This window comes from Mobula hypostoma, chromosome 2, assembly GCF_963921235.1.
Source record: "Mobula hypostoma chromosome 2, sMobHyp1.1, whole genome shotgun sequence".
Taxonomy (NCBI): domain Eukaryota; kingdom Metazoa; phylum Chordata; class Chondrichthyes; order Myliobatiformes; family Myliobatidae; genus Mobula; species Mobula hypostoma.
This window is the reverse complement of record NC_086098.1, coordinates 26,806,602-26,829,869: the sequence shown is the minus strand read 5'-3', so window position 1 is coordinate 26,829,869 and position 23,268 is coordinate 26,806,602. Positions and strand designations below refer to the sequence as shown.

The following is a 23,268-nucleotide window of genomic DNA, read 5'->3' as shown; positions in this document are numbered from 1 at the left end:
GTAGCACTTACTGGTCACCATATGTTGTGAGATTAAGAAAAACCTACAGCAGCATTGAATTATCTGTATATTAATACCTTGTGCTGAATTTGCTGTCAAAACATGCTAAGGTGGCCATTATACACAACAGAATCACTCAGTGAATTTGAAATTCGCCTATAAACCAATGAAAGTGGTTCACTTCCTATGGCAAGTCAACAATAATGGAGAAGTCACAAGTCAAAAACTACACACTAGAAATGTAGTGTATATTGCTGATATACATATTGGGCAAAATCGAGTGTTGTTTACATTGAAATAAAAATCATGCTTTTCAAATGCCAACAATTTTAATAATAACAATACGGGATAGAAAATAATGCTTTTGCAATTCCTTTACTTGTTTTACTAATTCATAGAAACCAACAATTTATAACACAGAAGGAAACCATTCACCCTATTATATCTCTGTCAGTTGCAAAGGGATTATCCAATTCAACCCCACCTTCCATCACTGTTAGATGTTCTTTGAGAATAGTGCAATGTACTTTATATTTCAGTAATATTTGTGTAATATTGTAAACATATTGTTTGATTAAGCATTCTCTGTTTACATATTTCATTATGGGTTATTTGTAAGTAGTACATAAATGGTATACGCTACCAAAACATATGTGAGCGCCTCACTAAATAAAACAAAAGCTAAGTAGGCAAGTTTCCCCAGCTCCAGTGTTTTTCTTTCAATTAGTTTCTGGAGTTACAAAACATAATAAGGCAACAAGGAAATTTCAAAATGAACCCGAGCCGACTACCTACCTGTTGAGGCACAGCACGTTTTTCTTCAGAACAGGAGAGAGAAAGACTTTCAAATTTAAAAGAGAGTGCAACACGTTCTTCAGAAGGGGAGAGTGAGTTATAAAAAGCACAGCACATTTTTTTCATAAGGGAAGAGTAATGTTCAAGTTTTATAAAAGGCAGAAAATGGATGAAACTAACAAGCAAAGAGTATGGCCGTAAGTTTATGAACAGTTAAGTGCCAGGTGATGATGATGATGATAATAATAATAATAAAAGCAGAAAAGGCAAGCTACTTTTGAAAGACAGATGTGTTTGATTGCACAACAGATAACTAGATGATGTATATTGAATGAATTGAGTCGCATTTTGAGGCAAATCAAATAGCAGATGTAAAGCAACTGCCAGTGTTGCTGAGTGCAATCAGTGGAAAAACATACATTTTGCTTATAAGTTTAACTGCTCCAACCAAACCAGCAAAAATGAGGTTTGCTGATATCATGAATGTAATGCAGGAACACTTAGAACTGAAACCATTGTTGAATGCAGAATGCTTTAGGTTTCATGAGTAGAATCAAAAAGAGTATAAGTCCATTTCAGCTTATGTGACTAAACTGAAGAAATTATCTGAGCATTGTATATTCAGTGATGGGCTTAATGATGCACTGGGAGATGATTTGTAAGGTGGAGTCTTACAAGAAAGCATTCAAAAACAGTCTACCTGAGGCACAACTCACATTTAAAAGAGCAGTTGAAATTGCTTTATCAATGGAAATAGCAGCCAGAGAAGTGAATAGAAGTGGGCGTAAACAAAATTGCAATGTTTAAGTATAAACCTGTCCAACTGAAAAAAAAATTATGCTACTGTTGTGGCAGGGGCTCACATACACCAGACCAATGCAGGTTTAAAGGTAAAACTTGCAGAAAATGCAACAAAGTAGGCCACATACAAAGAGTATGTCGGACAGACAAAAATAAATACACTACACAGGGAAGAGATAAAGATAAAAAGTCAAGTTTCAGTTTCAAAAAGAGCATTAATCTGCATGTTGTTAATGAAAAATCAGATAATGCTGAGAGTGACACAAGATTGGGTAACCTTGAGATTTATGATGTGAAAACTAAAAGGAGAGAAGCTTACACCAGAAGTGAATGACAAATTAATTAAAATTGAATTGGACACTGGCTCGGCTGCTTCAGTCATTCCACAAAATAAGTTTGAATAGCATTTCAAAGATAACTGATGCCTGCAAATGTACAACTAAGAACTTATAATGGAAAAAAAAACTCCCATGGGAATGACATTTATAACAGTGCAATACAATAATCAACAGACTACATTTTGTTTGTATACGGTAAAAACAGGAGGGCCAGCATTGTGGGACCATGATTCGCTAAGACAACTACAGCCTGATTGGAGATCCATCCAGCATTTGCATGCAACATTCCCTGCAACAGGGTCAACCAAAACCAAATTCAGAAAGGTACTGGATGTTCCCACAGCAGTGTTCAAAGACAACATTGGAGAACTCAAACATATCAAGGGTAGAACAATGTTAAATGAAAATACCACACCAGAGTTTTACAAATCACGTCTGGTTCCTTATACTATCCATGACAAAGTATCCAGTGAGCTAGATTGCATGGAGGATGAATGAATTCTTTCCAAGTTCAAGTGGAGCCCAAAGACAACACCAGTGATCCCAGTAGCCACTAAGAATGGGTCTGTCAGAATCTGTGGCAATTTTAAGGTCACCATCAACCCAGAACTGAAAGTAGATCAATACCTCTGCCAAGGAAAGAGGATATCTTTGCAAAACTTTCAGGAGGGAAGCACTCCACCAAACCGGACTTAGCTAACATCTACCTACAGATGGAAGATGAAGAAGAATCCAACATGTGTCTCATCGTAAACATTTACAAAGGGCTTTATCACCAAAATAGGCTTATTTTTGGAGCAGCATCTGCAACTGCTCTCTGGCAAAAAGCTATGGACCATGTACTCAAACGCTGCCCAGGCACCAAGTGTTGCCTGGATGACATCATTGTTATTGGTGAGAATGACAAGGAACATCTCCAAAGCCTCAAGACAGTGTTTAAAAGATTAGAAGATTATGGACTCAGAGCACTACGCGACAAATGTGAATTCTTTAAACCAAGCATCACTTACAGTGGTCACACCACTGATGTACAAGGATAACACAAGTGTGCTGAGCAAATTCAAGCAGTGGTGGATGCTCCAAGGCAAAAGGGCATATCACAGCTGCAGTCCTTTTTAGGATTTGTCAATTGCTATAACAAGTTCCCACCATATCTGGCTGCTATGCTCCACTCCTTGAACTCATTCCTAGAGGAAGAAATGGCAATGGACAAAGCTGTATGAGGTGGCTTTCCAAAAGAACGGTACTCACACATTATGATCCACACTGTTCGGTGAAGTTTGCCTGTGACGCTTTGCCTATGGTGTAGGTGCTGTCATAAGTGATGAAAGTGACACCTCATAGATTTTATATCCTGTTTCCCTTAGCACAGCGGAGAACAATTACACATAGATTGCCAGAGGTCTTGAGTCTGGTTTGGGAAAAGGTTTCAACCAGTACTTGTATGGGAGAGAGTTTACCCTCATTACTGATCATCAATCACTTGTGTCTATTTTCAGGCGTTCTACTAACAGCATAAATGCAGAGACAGGCTCTCTTTCCTTGAGGAAACAATTACAAGATCGAATGCAAGAGGACAAATAATCATGGAAATGTTGATAGATTGTCCCTTTACCTGCGAAAATGAAATATCTGAAAAATTTTCTCCTCCTGACATGTTCTCACTAATGCAAATCGAACATCTCCCTACTTCAGCAGAGATGATCAAAGGGAAAACAAAAATAGACCCCACACTGTCTCAGGTACACATGGCAACCCAAAATGTCTTGAATGTACAACAGAAATTCCTGTTCTCCCAGTTTTACAGTTCTGGGATGAACTTGTCCTTAATGGGGTTTGCCTTTTGTGGGGATTAAGAGTTGTACCATCCAAGCTGATTGCCAAAGTACTGGAGGAATTGACAAGTATTGACTATGCTGGTCAGCTAGGTATAGTCAAAATGAAAGAGTTGACTTGAAGCTTTGTCTGGCGGCCTGGGATAGAACAGCTGATCAACCAGCTTGCCATGCACAATTTTGGATGCCATCACATCTAGAAGATGCCAGAAGCATTGTGTCTCCATCCTTGGGAATGGCCTGCATTACCCCAGCAGAGGATTCATGTGGATTTTACTGGACTGTTCATGAGCACTAATTTTTTTGGTAGTATTGCATGTACCTACAAAGTAGCCAGAAGTGTTCCCAATGGCGTCCACTACAGCCTCACTTACTACTGACGTTGAGAAGCCTCTTCTCAAGGACTGGAATTCCAGAAAACTTAGTCAGTGACAATGGACCACAGTTTGTTGTGGAACAGTTTCAGTCATTCCTGAAAAGGAATAGAATAAGATACATTACATCTGTACTGTACCACCTAGCTACAAATGGCTTGGAAGAAAGGTTTGGTCAGAGTCTAAAGAATGCCCCGCAAGCAAAGTCAGTGAATCTGATTCAACGACACTGAATTAGAAGCTCGCCAAGTCCCTCCTTGTATATCGCAATGCAACCCACTCCATAACCAACAACTCACCAGCTGTGCTGTTCCTGGGTCGCCTCTTACGATCACGCTTGGATCTCGTCAAACCCAATCTCAGAATGGGTATGCAGGACAAACAGCTGAGACAAATTGAGGACTCCCCAAACAAGGAGGTTTCAATGTTTCACTCCTGGACAAGCAGTACTGATGAGAGACTACAGAGATCATCAAAATTGGGTATTTGGAAAGATTAAAGACAGAACTGGACCACTCTCCTACACAGTGGAGATTGTGTCTAATGTCATCTGGAGACAACATATTGATCAGTTGAGGGCAGCCGAGTCAATTGTTGGAGAAGAAAAGTGTCCAGAGCTGCCAGAACCACTTACTGTAGTCCTAGAGTTTAAAATTTACTCTGCCGTGGATGCCTGTATAGAACATAAGCAATAGGAGCGGGAGTAGGCCATCTGGCCTGTCGAGCCTGCTCTGACATTCAATAAGATCATGGCTGATCTGGCCATGGACTCATCTCCATCTACCTGCCTTTTCCCCATAACCCTCAATTCCCCTACTATGCAAAAATCTATCCAACCTTGTCTTAAATATATTTACTGAGCTAGCCTCCATTGCTGCATTGGGCAGAGAATTCCACAGATTCACCGGTCACTGGTAAAAACAGTTCCTCTTCATCTCCATCCTAAATCTACTCCCCCGAATCTTGAGGTTATGTCAACTTGAGAAGTTGTATTATACAGTATACCGTGTATATGTATGTCTATCCACTCTATGATAACTTGACAGCAATACATGATATATTTAAGCTGAGGTGTTCTATATTGAGATGGAGTTTATAGCTAAATAGAGAGCAGAGTAGTGGATTTAATATTTGAGTAATATTGTAATTTTATTGTTCGATTAGGCATTCTTTGTTTACATAATACATTATGGGTTATATATAAGTAGGTGAATGGCGTATGTTATCATGCCACCGTGTCATATATGAGCGCCTCATTAAAAGAAAAGAAAACTACTGCAAGTAAGCAAATATCCTTGGCTCCTGGGTTCCTCTTTCAATTAGTTTCTGGAGTTATAAAACATAACAAACAGGATCAGTATGTTTTTGTTTTTGAATAAATGATAGTTGGTTGTTCAACCTAGAAGTATTGCACACGGCTGGAGTCAAGAGCCAAAGAGGATCGAGAGTGAAATGCCAAAGAAATGTACTGTATTTCTTAAAAGTGACCACGATTCTTAGAGAACTAGTTTAACCTGATCTTGGACCAACACCACAGTTGAACAAATGGACCCAGCAGAATACCAAGTTTCTGGTACTTGGATGAATTTACTCAAAAAGACTTGCCCAACAATGCCCAACTTGCCAAACAGGAACACTACTATGAAAATGGTAGGCTGTTAGTAAGGCTATGAGGCAAAATACATAGCCAAGATGTTTATAAAAGCATGCCCTAATTAAAATATTGACACTAAAATATTAAAATAGGTATAGATGGAAATAATGTATGCTTTGGTTGCTAATTTCTAAAATTCTGCAATCATTGATGGGTTTCTACATTCTAAGGGGAAGCAAATATTGCCCACTCTTTAGAAAAAAGGAGAAAGGAAAGAAACGGATAGATCAGTTTGCTGAACATCTTTAATATTGAAAATGTTATGCTCTATTATAAAGGACCTGATAACAGAAAATTTACAAAATTTTAAGAGGATTAACAATAATCTGGCATGAATATGAGAGCAAAACTGCATCTGACAAACCTCTTCTGGTTGGCAAGGGATGTAAATGATGGAATATATATGGGAGAATTAGTGGATGTGGTATAATTGGATTTTTGAAAGGCTTTTAATAAAGTCCCATGTAAGAGTTTAGTGTGAAAATTTGAAGTTCACAGGATTCAGGGTAGTATACTGGCATTAATTGAAAATTGGCTGTGACACTAAAACCAGAGAAGTAAATAGATAATTTTTAAGCTGGCAGGCAAACACCAGCAAGGTAACACTGGATCAGTGCTTGAGCTACAGTTGTTCAGAATGCGTGTGAATGATCTGGAGGAGAGAACCAACAACATGAAACTAAGTGGGATTCTGAGAGGAACTGAGAAAACTAGCAAATCCAACATTTTGTCTAGAGCATAAAGATATCCACAGCATATTAGGAAAGGTTTCAAGAGTGTGAAAATAGAAATTGTTTCGACATAACAGTGAGGACCAGAAGAGAATTATTTAAATATTTAAAGTTGAACTGTTAGCAATGCTATGGGAAAACAACATGGGTGGGGTACTCTTTGGGTAGTTCCTTCAAAACAACAAAACAAGGTTGATAGCATCAGATTATTTTAACTTATTAAAGGAGGGATTTGGCACAAGTTCAGTGCTTTCCTTTAGTTTCTACAGGTTACATCCCACTTATTTTATGTGGCCTATTTTCCAAAGGATGCTAAGGAGACTATTTGGAATTTTTTTGAGGCTATAGACGATGAAATGATGATTGCAAGTTCTTAATTGTCAGGAAATTCCAGACTTTATGACAGGAAGACATAATGTAAATTTACAGGAAGGGGACAGCGAGTGAGACACAAGTCTGGCTGCATCAGTAAGTTCAAGGGAGTATCACACAAATGTATGGGGAAAAAATTTGACCAAGGAGCATACAAAATTTTGACTATACTTCCAAGAAAGGAACACTAAGCAAATTAAAAATGTATTTTCCAGGTTATCTGCATGCTTTTTTGATGACTCTCTCTCTCTCATGAGCTGTTCCTGATTTTCCAAAGAATGGGAAAAGAGGGAGAGGGAAAAAAATTGTAGGGTGCCATGGTTGCATAGCAACCTTACAATGCCAGCGACCTGGGTTCAATTCCCACCACTGTCTGTAAGGAGCTTTTACATTCTCCCTGTGACTGCGTGGGTTTGCTCTGGGTGCTCCAGTTTCCTCCCACAGTCCAAAGACATGCAGTTCAAAAGGTTAATTGGTCACACGGGTGTAATGGGGTAGCATGAACTCGTTAGGCCAGTACAGCCCGTAACCGTGCTGTATCTCTAAATCAATCAATTTTCTATTGATTCATGATCTCAGAATAAGTAATTAGATGAGTATATTTCTTAATTTACAAGTAATAACTTATAGATAAGTATATTTCTTCTTTTACACACTATTTAATGTAGTTGCTCATTGTTGAGATTTTTAACTCTAAGTTCTCAACATAAAAGGAAAATGACAGATAACTGAACAATTTTACCTGTTTAAGATCCAGAGTGATAGTCACGTAATGGTAATCCATTCCATTCTTTATGCTGGGACTTTGCCACCAGCGGTTTGTGCCATCAATTGCATTTGTTATTGGATGTCGTTCTGCAAAATAAATTGGAAAAAATAATCAGAATTTTAATGCTGATAAACTGGTCGCCCAGCCAAATGTATAGATGTTTTATATTTATGACTTAATGTTTAATCAAAATCCAGATAAGTACAAAGAAAAGTGAATTTCTTAACTTTACGAGTTTGCAGGCTGCAGAAAGGTTGAGCAACAAGGTTTCTACAATATTTTGGATAGGATCTTTGGGTGCAATCAACTCATGGAAATTTTTTTTTTCCTTTTATCACAGAACGTCAGCTTGCACAGGTCTGGGACTTGATATTTTCTTGAAGAGCTCCAGAGAAAACAAAGCTACACGAGTTGGAAATTGGATGGCAGCTTGGGAGATACAAATCACAAGTAGGTTTCTGAATTGGGATTGCACAGCAGATAATTTTGAAAAGAAAAGTAGTGCGTTTGTGCATGCATCCATTCATGTGTGTCTAGGCTATATAAACTTAATACAACCCAATCTTGTGAGAAGGCTACAATATGCATGAATTACCATTGCACACATCTAACTAAAGCAGCCAGGCAATCATTCATAATTCCAAATATGTTTTTTCAAACAACAGGACCTGACTAAAATTGAGTTGGGACTGCTATCATTTAGAACAGAGAGTAAATGGAGCTGAAAGTGAAGAAATCAACAACACATGTAAAGATTTAGTTTATATATGTATATCATCAGTTGCTTTCCTTGATTGTTTCCAGTTAAACAAGTTATATTCTTGAGTATTAAATTATCTCAATTGTGATGAGATGGCAGTGAATATTTTTCCTTTAAATATTGAGACACAAGTTAATGCAGGAAAGCAGCACTGAGTTAACAACAGCCATGATTTATTAAATGGTGCAGCAGACAAGACTGCTCCAGCTTCTACCTCTCACATTCTTGTGGATCAACACACAAATGATTTTGCCTAAAGACATATAAACCAACACAAGGAAAATGTTTGGGATCTAAAATATATATGTAACTAGGTGATCTTTGAATATCATTTCTTATTGTTAAAGTGCACTTATGTATTCACCCTGATAATACTAAAACAGCTGCCAGTACCTTTAAGGGAAAACAGTGATGCCATTATGCACGTGTGGAGTACAAAGAAGAGTTACGATGTCATGTGCTAGAAGTACGGTGAGGAAAGGTGAATAATATTTGATAATATCCATGAAAGTTTGTTCGTACTTGTTTGAAAATCTAGAATATCAGTAATTTGACATGTTTCACATGTGGATGCTTTAGATTTCTCGAGTAAGGTATTGGCGCTGGATAGCATGGTTGTGCAAAGTTCCTTATTGGCCTAGTCGGTTAGTCTTTCTAATAATTAAACTACAAGGCAAAATATTCTAAAAGTTATTGTAAAAGTTTATTTTTGTCTTGCTTTATTGTTTCATAACTAAATGTGAACGTGTTAATCTCTGTTCACGTAGTGTGAGTGAGGAGAACTCGTTTCAGGAGCCTATATGTGTTTGGGAGTTAAGCACATGTATGCCAAAGTCTCTTCGTCAAGATGGGATGTATTTATTCATATTTTTGATGTTGTGTATAAGGTACAGGGTTGGTGGGATTCTAATGTTGTTTGTATTTTTTTTTAGAATTGCCAATACCGTATTGGTTTTGTTTATCTTGTTTTATTTATTTTTATACTGCATACGTACAAGCATGTGGACTAAAACTAAGCTGAGATTGTAATAACAGGAACTGTGTTTTTTTAAATTCATCTTATCATTTTTATTTTGATACCCTCTTCCTGCATTACAACATCTAAAACAGATGAAGGAACTAAAGACCCGAAAAAGAAGTATTTGTTTGAAACATAGAAAACCTGCAGCATAATACAGGCCCTTCGGCCCACAATGCTGTGCCAAACAGGTCCTTACTTTAGAAATTACCTAGGGTTACCCATAGCCCTCCATTTTTCTAAGCTCCACATTTCTATCCAGGAGTCTCTTAAAAGACCCTATTGTATCCGCCTCCACCACAGTCGCCAGCAGCCCGTTCTACACACTCACCACTCTCTGCATAAAAAGCTTACCCCTGACATCTCCTCTGTATCTACTTCCAAGCACCTTAAAACTGTGCCCTCGCATTAGCCATTTCAGCCCTGGGAAAAAGCCTCTGACTATCCACACGATCTTATACACTGTTTATATATTTGTTGTCCTGAGTGCGTATTTTTCCCAGGGTACATAAAAACAGTTGTATGGTGACACTATTCTTCTGAGGCCTACAGTATATCTTGCTGACAAATTAACAGGGTGTTTAAAACTGAACAGCAATAGAAGCTCAATTCAGATTCAGGAAGACCATGTTAACATAATCCAAAATCATTAAAATATCTGATAAATATAAATGGAACTTTTGTGATCTGGTTCTTGTGTTATCTAGATCTACTTTAGAGTTATAACTCAAACAGTCATAAAATGGCAGCCCCGTCAAGTATCCAAACTGAAATATTACCACTTACTGGCCAAATGGTTTTTTAATCTTAGTCTTGCCTCTCAAGCCAAGTTTCCTTGCAAAAAGTCCAAGAACAAGTTTAGTCTCCTTCCCTCTTCCAAAGAATTACTGAAGTGCATTCAACAGGAAGAATCCCAGACAACAATAATTGAAAAGTAAACATATCTTTTAACTCTGTCGCTGTAAAGAATGAGCAACATACCCCTTGGATTTCTGCTAGTCAAGGAACAGATTCTGCACTGTGGGTTCCTAAATGGTCTTCCCGGGACGTGTTCGACCAACTTGCAATACATCTCAGGTTCACTCTCACCACATGTGGCATTGGCACTGATTTCAGCCATGGTGGCAAGATTTAATACCGCTGGGAACAAACCTAAAAAGAACAGAAGAGAAATAATTGGTTAACAGACAGCTTCTGTTAACTTCAGAGTCACTCTTAGTACACCTGAAGTGCAGCTTAATAAGCAACAATATTTTTATAAAATATATATGTAGAAAAATATTAAAGGTATTTTTGTTCAATTGGAAGCAGTTAAGAAGTGTACTTTAAAGTTACTTTATTTTCATCCATTTCACATTTCTATAATTTTTTTCTTTATCTTGATTGCAATGGCATTATTTAGTTGGAACAAGTACCTAATGTTGCAGGTATGTACTGTTTTAATGGGCTAGCTGGTGGTGTAGTGGCATCAGCACTGGTCTTCAAGGTAGATGGTTGTGAGTTCAAACCCAACCGGGTCCCAACCTGGGCAGCAGCAGTATGTGTGTGGAAGAAAGGCCTGACATTCTACTTCTGTATCTTGCCATGAAAACCATATGGTCCATGAGGTCACAAGGAGTTGAATATGACTTAATGACTGAATAACAACAAACTGTTTTAATGAAAAAAGTACATTGAAAGTAAAAATCTGTAGTCTTCTGTCACTAGTCTCTGCTTGGTTTTACTGAATGCTAGGAAAAAGCAGATTAAAGAATTTCTCATCCCCACTCCAAGTAAATTTTAACTTCCATCTAAAATAAGTAATTTTCAATGTGCGAAGCTGATGTTTCACATTTCGGGGAAAAAAAATGTGTTCTTCTTGCCTGTACAGCAAAGTCCAATTTGGCATGAGTAAATGAGAATCAGGGGAATGTAATGTTGGTGCTACTGCTGTTTTGTGATAGTGCCAGGAATAATGGCATCATCGCCACAGATGCAACAGATGTTGTTTCTGTTAGTGTATGTCATGAAAAGAAAATTTTGATAAACATATTTTAAGTTTCACAGTCTGTTGACAGCTGCATGTACTATTCCTCTAACATCCTACATATGATTATGCAGAGCTTATAACACTAATAGAAGTAATCCCTATGACCCAAACTAAATGCAAATCAGTAAATTTACTTGAAAAAGATTCATCACCGCTGACCTCTGCTAATGTGAGGAAATATTTTCAATCAACATAAAGAACACAGAAGTTAAAACATGGTATGCTTCTTACAAGTTGGGGGAGAGAGTACAATTTATCGAAAGCTATTGTGAAAATGCTAATTAGCCTCACGTATCCAGTTCAAAACCAAATGGTATAAAGAAGGAAAGAACATACATACGTTTAGTAGTTTTGGAAATCTAGGCACTTCACAAATAATAGCATCATCTGAAGTTTATTCACTTTTTATTTTATTTATGTTAATAAATACAGCACAAAACAGGTCCTTCCGGCCCTTCGAGCCACACCACCCAGCAACCCTCCGATTTAACCAGAGCCTAATCACAGGTGGTGGAGTGGAGATACATCTCTACCAAAGGACATGTAAGGTGCTACTTCCCTCCATTAGCCCGCAAGTCACCTTTGGCTAAGGTGTAGCATTTACTTAGCACCACCCCCCCCACCCCACCGATCAGGGTCAAGTGATACCATGGGAGCAGATGGTAGATGGTTGTATGAGCAATTGGTACACATCACAAGTCCTGGTTATGCAACCGCTGAAACCAGGCAATCTCTGAAGTGTATTGATCATAGCTGGGGTTACCCATCTTGTAAAGACACTGCCTAAAACGGGGCAATGGTAAACCACTTCTATGGCAAAATTTGCCAACAATAATGATGGTCACGGAAAGATCATAATTGCCCAAGTAATACGACACACCACACAACGATGTTACCTGTCCCGTGAGTATCTCGTGAGCATGATGTAATTGTCTCGTGATACTGGCATGAAGTAACTGTCGTGATAGTAGGGTGATGCGATGTCACGTGATGGCATGTTCCAACCGGTATAAAAGGGGAGACCACAGTTTGTTGAGGAATCACAGTCAGTGGTTACGTAATCGTGGGGGTGGGGGGGAGGGAAGATAGATAGAGATAGAGAGATAGAGAGATAGAGAGATAGAGAGATAGAGAGATAGAGAGAGATAGAGAGAGAGAGAGAATTGCCAGCATCCTACGGACCCAAGAAATCAACGGCGTTTTGTGACTGACATTTGGTATGGTCCATACAGGTATTGTCGCACACACTTTTGGTTAACCCCTGCGTGGTCTTGGGTGTTGTGTGCTGACCACCTCCAGCGAAAGGTCATTTACTGTGAGAAATCTTATTCTTCATGATCTCTTCGGACAAGGCACTTCTCAGCTGGGATCTGCGTCAGCAGTTTCGTCTTTTCTTCAGGAATCGCTTCATCGCTGGTTCAGGAAGTCTGTCTTCTCACTTATTTCAGGAATCACTTGGACTTCTTAAACTAAGACTGTGCTTAAGTAAGATCTGTTTAGAATTGTCTCAAAGTTCAACTGTTTGATCACTATAGACGCATAACACTGTTAACTTCCGTTTCAGTTATTCGTTTGTTTACTTTTCTATGTTCTTGAGTAGAGGTTAATAAATTTTGTTGTTTATTTATAAAAACCCGACTCAATTTCATATCTATTGACGCTGGTGCATAACAACGAACAAACTTATCAGGGAACTATTTACAAAGACCAATTAACCTACGACTCAATACATCTTTGGATTACGGGAGGAAACCAGAGCACCCAGAGGAAACTCAAGTGTACACAGGAAGAATGTACAAACTTGCTTACAGAAGCTGCCAGAATTGAACTCTGAACTCCAAGCCCCTGAACTGTAATAGTGTCATGATAACTGCTATGCTACCATGGCGCCCTTTTGTACTACAGGTAAACGCAACAGTTCATTTCCTCTCATCAATCAAAGGATGGTTTGTTTTTGTAACTACTTTATAAGAAATTGATAGTGCTGAGAACTAGAGTCATAGAGACAGCACAGAAAGAGGCCCTTTGGCCCATCTAGTCCATATGGAAAGCATTCAAACTGCCTACTCCCATTGACTTACACCGAGACCATAACCCTCCATACCCCTACTATCCACGTACCCATCCAAGCATCGTTTAAGCGTTGAAATCAAGCACGCATGGACCACGTGTGTTGGCAACTCATTCCACACTCTCACAACCCTTTGAGTGAAGAAGTTTCCCCTCATGTTCCCCTTAAACTTTGCCTTTCACCCTTCACCAATGACCTTTGATTGTAGTCCCACCCAACCACAGTGGAAAAAGCTTGCTTGTATTTGCCCTGTCTATTCCCCTCATAAATTTGTATACCTTTATCAAATCTCCTCTCAGTATTCTGCGTTCTAAGGAATAAAATCCAATCTATTCAATTCTTCCTTTATAATTCTGGTCCCCCAGACCCGGCAACATCCATGTAAATTTTCTCAGAACTCTTTCAATATTATTTACATCTCTCCTGTAGGTAGGTGACCAAAACTACACACAACACTCCCAATTAAGCCTCACCAATGTCTTATACAACTTCAGCTTAACATCCCATCTCCTGTATTCAATACTTTGATTTATGAAGGTCAATGTGCCAAAAGTTTTCTTTAAGATCCTATCTACCTGTAATGCCACTTTTAATGAATTATGGACCCGTATTCCCAGATCCCTTTGTTCTACCATGTTCCTCAGTGCCCTACCGTTTGGTGTGTAAAACCTACCCTGGTTGGTCCTACCAAAGTGCAACACCTCGCACTTGTTTGCATTAAATTCCATCTGCCATTTTTCAGCCAATTTTTCCAGCTGATGCAGATCCTTCTGCAAGCCATGACAGCCTTCCTCGCTGTCCACTACACCTCCAATCTTGGTGTCATCTGCAAATTTGCCAATCCGGTTAACCACATTATCAGCCAGATCTTTGATCTAGATGACAAATGACAATAGACCCAGCTCCGATCCCTGAAGCACACCACCAGTCACAGGTCTCCAGTCAGAGAGGCAACCCTCTACTACCACTCTCTGGCTTCTCCCACAGAGCCAATTTCTAATCCAATTTACTACCTCATCTTGAATGCTGAGCGACTGAACCTTTTTGACCAATCTCCTATGCAGGACCTTGCGAAATGCTTTGCTAAAGTCCATGTAAGCAACATACACTGCCTTGCCTTCATCAACTTTCCTGGTAACTTCCTCAAAAAACTACTTAATCAGTCATGACATCCATCCATGCTGACTATACTTAATTAGTTCATGTCTATCCAAATATTTCCAGTCCCTTAGAATACCTTGGAATAACTTTCCTTCAAATTATGTCAAACTCACTGCCCTATAATTTCCTTGTTTATGTTTACAGCCTTTCTAGTACATGCTATTTTTCAAATCACCTGTTTGGACCTTTATATACACTTTAACAGGTATGCAGCATTATATCTTAAGGATTTATCCAAAAAAGGGCACCAATGCAATGTTCTCACAGAATTGCACTGAAGCCTCAGCTAAGATCATGTTCTCAAGCCCCAGCAGTTGGGAGTGAATCTCTGATCTCCATACATCGAAGAAAAGAATTGCTATTCCTGGCAATGAACATTTCTCAACATTTAAAACGTCCACTATTATAATGTTTAGACTGATTGTTGCTGCAGTTTTAAAATCAAATGTAACGAAAAAAAATCTTGCCAAATTATACATTGAAATTAAACCACACCTCTTTTTGAATTGAATTGAATTGACTTGACTTTATTACTTACATCCTTCATATACATGAGGAGTAAAAATCTTTACCTTACGTCTCCATCTACATGTGCAATGTATAGCAATTTATAATAAATAGTATGTACAACAATACAACATAGAAATACAGTTGTGTCAGCATGAATTAAACAGTCTGATGGCCTGGTGCAAAAAGTTGTCCCGGAGCCTGTTGGTCCTGGCTTTTATGCTGTGGTACCGTATCCCAGATGGTAGCAGTTGGAACAATTTGTGGTTGGGATGACTCGGGTCATCCAATGATCCTCTGGGCCCTTTTTACACACCTGTCTTTGTAAATGTCCTGAATAGTGGGAAGTTCACATCTACAGATGTGTTGGGCTATCCACGCCACTCTCTGCAGAGTCCTGCGATTGAGGGAAAGTACAGTTCCCATACCCATACCAGGCAGTATGGGAACTTCCAAAAACATGGTAGGAAAAATTTTCCTGGATTCAGCACCTAGAACAATGATCTGTCCTCATACCTGTACTTACCTGACAAAGAGACATGGGTCAAATTTCACTTGACTCTTGAATCCTGGAGGCATCCACTCCGGAAAACTAAAAAACTCAACTTTTCCTGTACATCTTCTGTTTCTCTTGACAGAGGTGTAAGAGTTATTTGTGTGTTGGTTATTATTGTTACAATACATGCAAGGTCTGAACAAGACAGCAGAGAACTAGGATGACTACCGTTAGACTATCTGGAATAAAAATTCAATCTCAGTCAAGCATGCGCAATGCATACTTGATATCAACTACATATTCCTTTGCTCTTCCAAAATTCAGTTTCACTGCTATCTACAGAGTTAAGCTTCAGAAGTACAACACACAGACATTACTACATCCATACATTTGGCACACATGGCCAATGTCAAATTTCTATCTCTGTTAAATCCTGTACACTAGAAGAATTTCAAAAGGCAGATAACCTCCAGATTAAGAAACTCATTTCAATCCTAAACAGTTATTCCTTATCTTGAGGCTTTGTCTTCCAGCTCCAGACTCCGCACCAAAGTCTCTCAGCATCTACTCTCTAAAAATCCTCATTGCCTTAGTAAATTGCATCTCATCCTTCTGAATGCAGGTTAAGCTTCCTCAATTGCTTGTCAATGAACAAACCCCTCATCCATGAAATCAGTCTAAGCTCAACGGGGAGTGAGGCATCACTGCCAGTTATACACTGTTCCGTTTCATCTTATATGAAGTAATAGCATGCAAATCCTGCCAGCTGCTGCACAAAGTTTGTTCCCAATTTCACTAATTGGCTTTCCCTTCTAACAATGGTCTTCTGCCTGTCATACCTATATTTCTTGTAGGACTCTGGATCACGACACTTCCTGAGTGACAGAGATTGGTGAACGGGGAGATTTGCTCTCTAAGAGCAGAGCCTCTGGCTTGGGAGGGTAGTCTTATCCATTGATAGTACCATGTTCCTCTACTCTGTCATGGATGGTCCCAAGCCCGGACGGGCATGGAGCTAGCAACCCCATTCTGTAAAAACCCAGAGCTAGAGAAACACTAACATGAGGTCCAAAGACCTCACCCCTGTGAGAGGAAGGATACTCCAAAAAGATGGGCCACACCTGGAAAAACTTCAGACTGGCCCAGGACAGAGGTGTCTCGCACCCTAAGCCCCTGTAGGGGTGATAGGCTTAAAGAGGAGGATTACTACCTTCCTCTGGAACAGAAAGCAAAAGTAGTCTCAAAAAAATCCCGAATAATTTCAACAAATCCTCCTCACCTTTGTTCTGCTGCCTTTTTGCAATAAAGACAAGCACAACATTTGCCTTTGCATTCCCCTACTATACCCACTTGTTTACTTTTCTGCAACTGCAATATTTTATTCTGTATTCAGTTATTACTTTTACCTTGTACTAGCTCAAAGAATCAATATGAAAAACTCTGTATGGATGGCATGCAAAACAAATATTTTCAACATCCCTCTGTACATGTGACAATCCAAACTAAATAATTTATTTTATTTCTGAGGCAAAGCACCATTAAAGAAAGTGATAGACACAGCCACCAGAGGCATAGCCTTCCCCACCGCTGTGCACATTTACATGAAGCTCTGCCACAAGAGAGCAGCACCCATCATCAAAGGCCCCCACCATCCAGCCCATGCTCTTTTTCTTGCTACTACCATTGGGCAGGAGGTACATGAGCCTTAGATCCTAGTCCAGCAGGATGAGGAAGATTATTACACTGCAACCATCAGGCTTCTGAACTGGTGTGGATTGCTTCATTCACTACAACTTTAAACTGATTGAACAACCCGATAGCCACACTTTCAAGATGCTTGTAATTCTCAGTATTACTCTTACCTTATTTGCACGATCTGTCTTCTTTGGTACATAAGTTGCTTGTCAATCTTTACGTATAGATATTTTAATAAATTTTAATGTATGTCATTATTTTTCTATAAATATGCACAAGAAAATAAATCTCAAAGTAGTATATGATTCTATATATAAGTAATTTGAGAATATTTCAAACTGCCTCTAGTGTTGATTTGTTTTGGTCATTGAGAAAATACTATGCTCACCAGTGTTTTACTCAACTTATTAAAGTACAAAACCTCATATTAGACCATAAGATATAGGAGACGATTTGGGCCATTTGGCCAATCGAGTCTGCTCCGCCATTCTATCAGGGCTGATCCAATTCTTTTCTCAGTCTCAATCTCCTGCCTTCTCCCCATATCCCTTCATGCCCTGACGAATCAAAAATCTATCAACTTCTGCCTTAAATATACATAAAGACATGGCCTCCACAGCTGTCTGTGGCAAAGAACTCCACAGATTCACCACTCTGGCTAAAGAAATTTCTCCTCATCTCCATTCTAAATGGATGGCCCTCTACTTTGAGGCTGTGCCTGCTAGTCTTTGACTCTCCCACCATAGGAAACATCTTCTCCACATCTACTCTATTAAGACCTTTCACCATTCAATAGGTTTCAATGAGGTGACCTCCCTCATTCTTTGAATTTCAGTGAATACAGGCCCAGAGCCATCAAATGCTCTTCATGTGACAAGCCATTCAATCCTGGAATCATTTTTGTGAACCTCCCTTAAACCTTCTCTAGTTTCAAGCACATCCTTTCAAGCATAAGTGGCCCAAAACTGCTCTCAATACTCCAAGTGAAGCATCATCAGTGCTTTAGAAAGTCTAAACATTACATCTTTGCTTTCATATTCTCGTCCTCTTGAGATGAATGCTAACACCACATTTGCCTTCCTCACCACAGACCTAAGCTGCAAATTAACCTTCAAGGAATCCTGCACAAACACTCCCAAATCCCTTTGCGCCTCAGTTTTTTTTTTGTATTTTCTCTCCATTTAGAAAATAGTTAACCCTTTTATTTCTTCTAGTAAAGTGCATGACCATATACTTTCCAACACTGGATTCCATCTGCCATTTATTTGCCCATTCTCCTAATCTGTCTGTCCTTCTGTAGCTTCACTACTTCCTCAAAACTACCTGACCTTCCACCTATCTTCACATTGTCTGCAAACTTTGCAAGAAAGCTAACAATTCCATCATCCAAATCATTGACATATAACGCAAAAAGAATTGGTCCCAACCAGACCCCAGTGGACACCACCACTCATTGGCAGCCAACAAAAAAAGGCTCCCTTTATTACCACTCTTTGCCTCCTGCCAATCAGCTACTGCTTTATCCATGCTAGAATCTACCCTGTAATACCAAGGGCTCATAGCTTGATAAACAGCCTCATCTGTGGCACCACTTCAAAGGTCTTCTGAAAATCCAAGTGCACAACATCAACTGATTCTACTTTGTCTATCCTGCTTGTTATTTCTTCAAAGAATTCCAACAGATTTGTCAGGCAAGCTTTTCCCTTGAGGAAACCATGCTGACTATAGCCTATTTTATTATGTGCCTCCAATTACCCTGAGACCTCATCTTTAATAATCGACTCTAACATCTTCCATCCACTGAGGTCAGAGTAACTGTCCTATAGTTTCCCTTCTTCTGCCTCTCTCTCTTCTTCAAGAGTGGAATGACATTTGCAATTTTCCAGACTTCTGGAACCATTCCAGAATTTAGTGATTCTTGAAAGATTATTACCCATACCACCATGATCTCTTCAGCCACCTCCTTCAGAATTCTGGGGCATACACCATCTGGTCCAAATGACATATCTACCTTCAGATCTTTCAATTTCCCAAGAACCTTCTCTCCAGTAATGGTACCCTCACACACTCAGTGACACCAACACCTGGAACTTCCACCATACTGCTAGTGTGTTCTACAATAAATTCCATCTGATGTCTTCTTACCCAGCTGCTGTATCTATGCCCTTCTGAAGGGCGTGTCCTCCTGACAGATCACTTTCCCAACCATCTTTGTATCACAGCAAGTTTTGTTGTCATATCTGAAAAACATCTATTTCCCAATTTTTTTTTTTTTACCTATCCAGGCCTGTATTACCCCTAACCAAATGAGACCGGTACGAACAGCATCCTATCCATTCAATCCCATATCCACATATCACCTGCAACAATGTCCAGCTCCTAGCCTTCACGCATGGCTTAGCTTCTAAACCCGGAGGAACCATTTCTATTTACAGGAGAAGGAACAAAGTGGGGGAGATACTGGTGCCTTGAAACAGTCATTTCAGGCAGATAGGGCTTGTCAGCCATGATTGGTACTCTGATCCCAAACGTCTGCTGCCTTGCAGCTATACACACTCTTTGGGAGCAAACCGTGAGGGAAAATTCCAGAACTGGAGTCCCTAAGACAGTCCTACATTGAGTTCAACACTGACTGGCAACTCCTGCGACGCTGCTGGTGCTAACTGCATAGGTCTCTGCTGTCCCTTTGGGTTCATCCAAAGCATGGAGAAGGGGAGCTTGCTCCATGGGCAACAGCTTGCTCTGCATATCGTGCTGCCCAGGGTTGCATATCTAGACAGCTGGGACGCAAAACCCATGGTCGGCCGTGACCAATGGAGGCCTGAGACTGCTACCAAAGGCCGATTGTAGATTAATCAGAATCAGGTTGATTATCACCAGCATGTGTCAGGAAATTTGTTAACTTAGTGGCAGCAGTTCAATGCAATACATGACAATATAGAAATAATAAACAAACTGCAATAAGTACTATTGCACTATTTTATATATATAATGAATAGATTAAAATAGTGTAAAACAGAAATAATATGTAATATAAATAAAATAGAAATAATATATTAAAAACGTAAGCTAGTGTTCACAGATTACATACATAGAATAATACAGCACAGTACAGGCCCTTTTGCCCGCCCAATGTTGTGCCGACCCTCAAACCCTGCCTCCCATATAACCCCCCACCTTAAATTCCTCCATATACCCACCTAGTAGTCTCTTAAATTTCACTAGTGTAATAGCTGATGAATATACAGTAAATTGTCCTTGCTAGTGCTGGGTTGCAGGAGAATCAGGGTGAGGTGAGGAAGGATAGGAGCTGAAAGGATTTAATGTAGGTGGGTACCTGGAATGTTGGAGCTGAACTATTGGGCATAAAAGGTCTGGGTTGGATGTCGCCCAACGATGAAGATATGAGAATGCGGTACAAGCTGTGGAATACAACGCGACACTGAACACGCTGACACTAGGTAATAAAAAGAAACATGAAACTATCACTTCCGAGTCACCCAACAGCTGAAACTGGTTTTCTGTTTCTTCATCATCACTGGAATCCTAGAATTACCCAACAGCATTACAGGAGTGTTTTCACTTGTGCAACAGAGCAGTTCAAAGTCATCACTCATGTTCTCAGAAGCACTTGGAGATGTCATTTTATAACAGTTTTGACAGCAATTTTCATGTTTGGAAAACATATGGGAGATGCCGAACTATGCATGAATAAACAAACAAAGGAAAATCTGTAGACGCTGGAAATCCAAGCAACACACACAAAATGCTGGAGGAACTCTGTAGGCCAGGCAGCATCTATGGGAAAGAGCACAGTCGACGTTTCAGGCCAAGACCCTTCGGCGGGAGGTTTCCGCTGCACAGTCTCGGCCCGAAACATTAACTGTACTCTTTTCCATTGATGCTGCCTGGCCTGCTGAGTTCCTCCAGCATTCTGTGTGTGTTGTGTATGAATCAAATTGTGAGAAAGTAGAATTCTGACGCTCCAACCACACCAACTCAATCTGTGGCATATTGGCTTAATACAGATTTATGGAGGCTTCTTTTAAACAAGCCCAGTCCTGTCCTGTATGAACAGTAACTAACACTCTACGGAAAATTATTAACCGAGATGGCAAGGGAACAAGAAACAAGGAAGCAGAAAAGAAATTACGAAGAACCAGATGTGGATATTTTCTTAATGAAAGGGTCAGAAGGCCAAAGAGAGTAAAATTAACAAAGATTTGAATCAGAATCAGGTTTATTATCTTTGGCTTAAATTATGTGAAATTTGTTGCTTTGCAAAAGCAATACACCAGAAAGCCATAAAACTTGCTATAAATTACAAAATAAATAAATAGTGCAAAACAAAAATCTTGATGTTCCAGACAAGATGCCACCTGCATACAATGCTCCTTTGGTTGCCATCTTCTGGATAGATCATGAACCCATCTTATTCACTTCTTTTATGTCTTTTACATTCGTTCCTCATCTTGAATGTGATTCTGGACCTGTTGGAGTCCGTGGTTTGCTGTTTGGAGATCGTTTGGGTGTTTCAGCGCCCTGCAGTCTCCAAGAGGATTCCCAGAGGCAGAGGTAACATCAACTAACCTCCGGCCGAGAAAGCTGCAGGAAGACGCCCGAGCTGATGTTTGACCCCATTTTGCCAATTAAGGCGATGATGGTGATAGAAACATTAAGGCAAGTTTGGAGATCGTTTGGGTGTTCTGGCACTCTGCAGTCTCCAGAGGATTCCAAGAGGCAGAGGCAGCATGCACAAACCTCGTAGCGGACGGGCTGCAGGATGGACACAAGCCAACGTTTGGCTCCATTCCGCTAATTAAAGCTCCCATCGTTCGCCGATTAAAGTGACAAGTGAAGCAAGCACAGAGGGTGAGTGCCGGCTGCTTGCCTTTTGATCGATTGCTCTGTACCGGAGATGTGTAGAACCTGCTGCTGCGGAAAGTGCTGTCCAGGTTTTTGCTGCATTTTAGATTTGGACTTTAGACAATAGACTCTTTTTTTTCCAGCCTTATTGTTTTTATATTCTGTGTTTTCTTTCCCCGATCTTCTATTTTTGTTTTGTGCAGGTCGATGTGCCTGGTCTGTTTTGTTCAGTTTTTTCTGTGGGAAAAACGATTTGGTAGTCAATGTGCCTGATCCGTTTCGTTCAGTTTTTTTTTGTGTGGGAGGAGGGATTTGGGCATCGGTGTGCCTGATCCTTTTGTGTGGGAGGAAGGATTTGGATGATGTGCCTGATCCGTTTTGTTCAGTTTTTTTTTGTGTGGAAGCAGGGATTTGGGCGTCGATGTGCCTGCTCTGTTTTAGAGCAGGCACGCGGTCCCCCAAATCCTTCCTCCCACACAAGAAAACAAACAAAATGGAACAGGCCCATTGATCCCCAAATCCCCCTCCCTGCACAAAAAAAAACAAGAAATATTGTGCGAAAAACACAGAATTTAAAAAAAACTATAAGACTGAAAAGGAAGTCTAAGTCCAAAACACAGAAAACCTGGGCAATATTCACCCGGCCCAGCAGCAGACCCTTCCCTCTCCATAGCACAGCCCTCAAAAAGACAGGCAGCTGGCACTCATCCTCCGCTCTCACCTCGATGCTTCAATCTCCCTCATCACTTTAATCAGTGAACAATGGAAGCTTTAATCGGCAAAACAGAGTCAAACAATGACTTGTGCTCCATCCCTCAAACTTCACGTACGCCGTCTCCTTCTCCCGGAATCCCCTCAGAGACGGAAGAATGCTAAAGCACCCAAACGAACTCCAAACCTCTGGATTCACCTCGGTGTTTTCATCTCCCTTGTCACTTTAATTGGCTAAGTCAGCTCACAGCCTGCCTGCCATGAGGTGCCAGCATGCTGCCTCTG

General features: G+C 39.9%; 1 protein-coding gene across 3 annotated transcripts in view; it reads right to left on the bottom strand.

Moving 5' to 3' along the window:
- lama2 (laminin, alpha 2) overlaps window positions 1–23,268 on the bottom strand; it is a 398,231-nt gene that overhangs the window by 299,691 nt on the left and 75,272 nt on the right. For all 3 annotated transcript variants that reach the window (XM_063034544.1, XM_063034525.1, XM_063034534.1), the window contains exons 2-3: window positions 10,429–10,599; window positions 7,643–7,755 (exon numbers count right to left, since the gene is read on the bottom strand). In XM_063034544.1, the coding sequence (XP_062890614.1) occupies window positions 7,643–7,755; window positions 10,429–10,599 (284 nt within the window). The remainder of the gene's footprint in view (window positions 1–7,642; window positions 7,756–10,428; window positions 10,600–23,268) is intronic.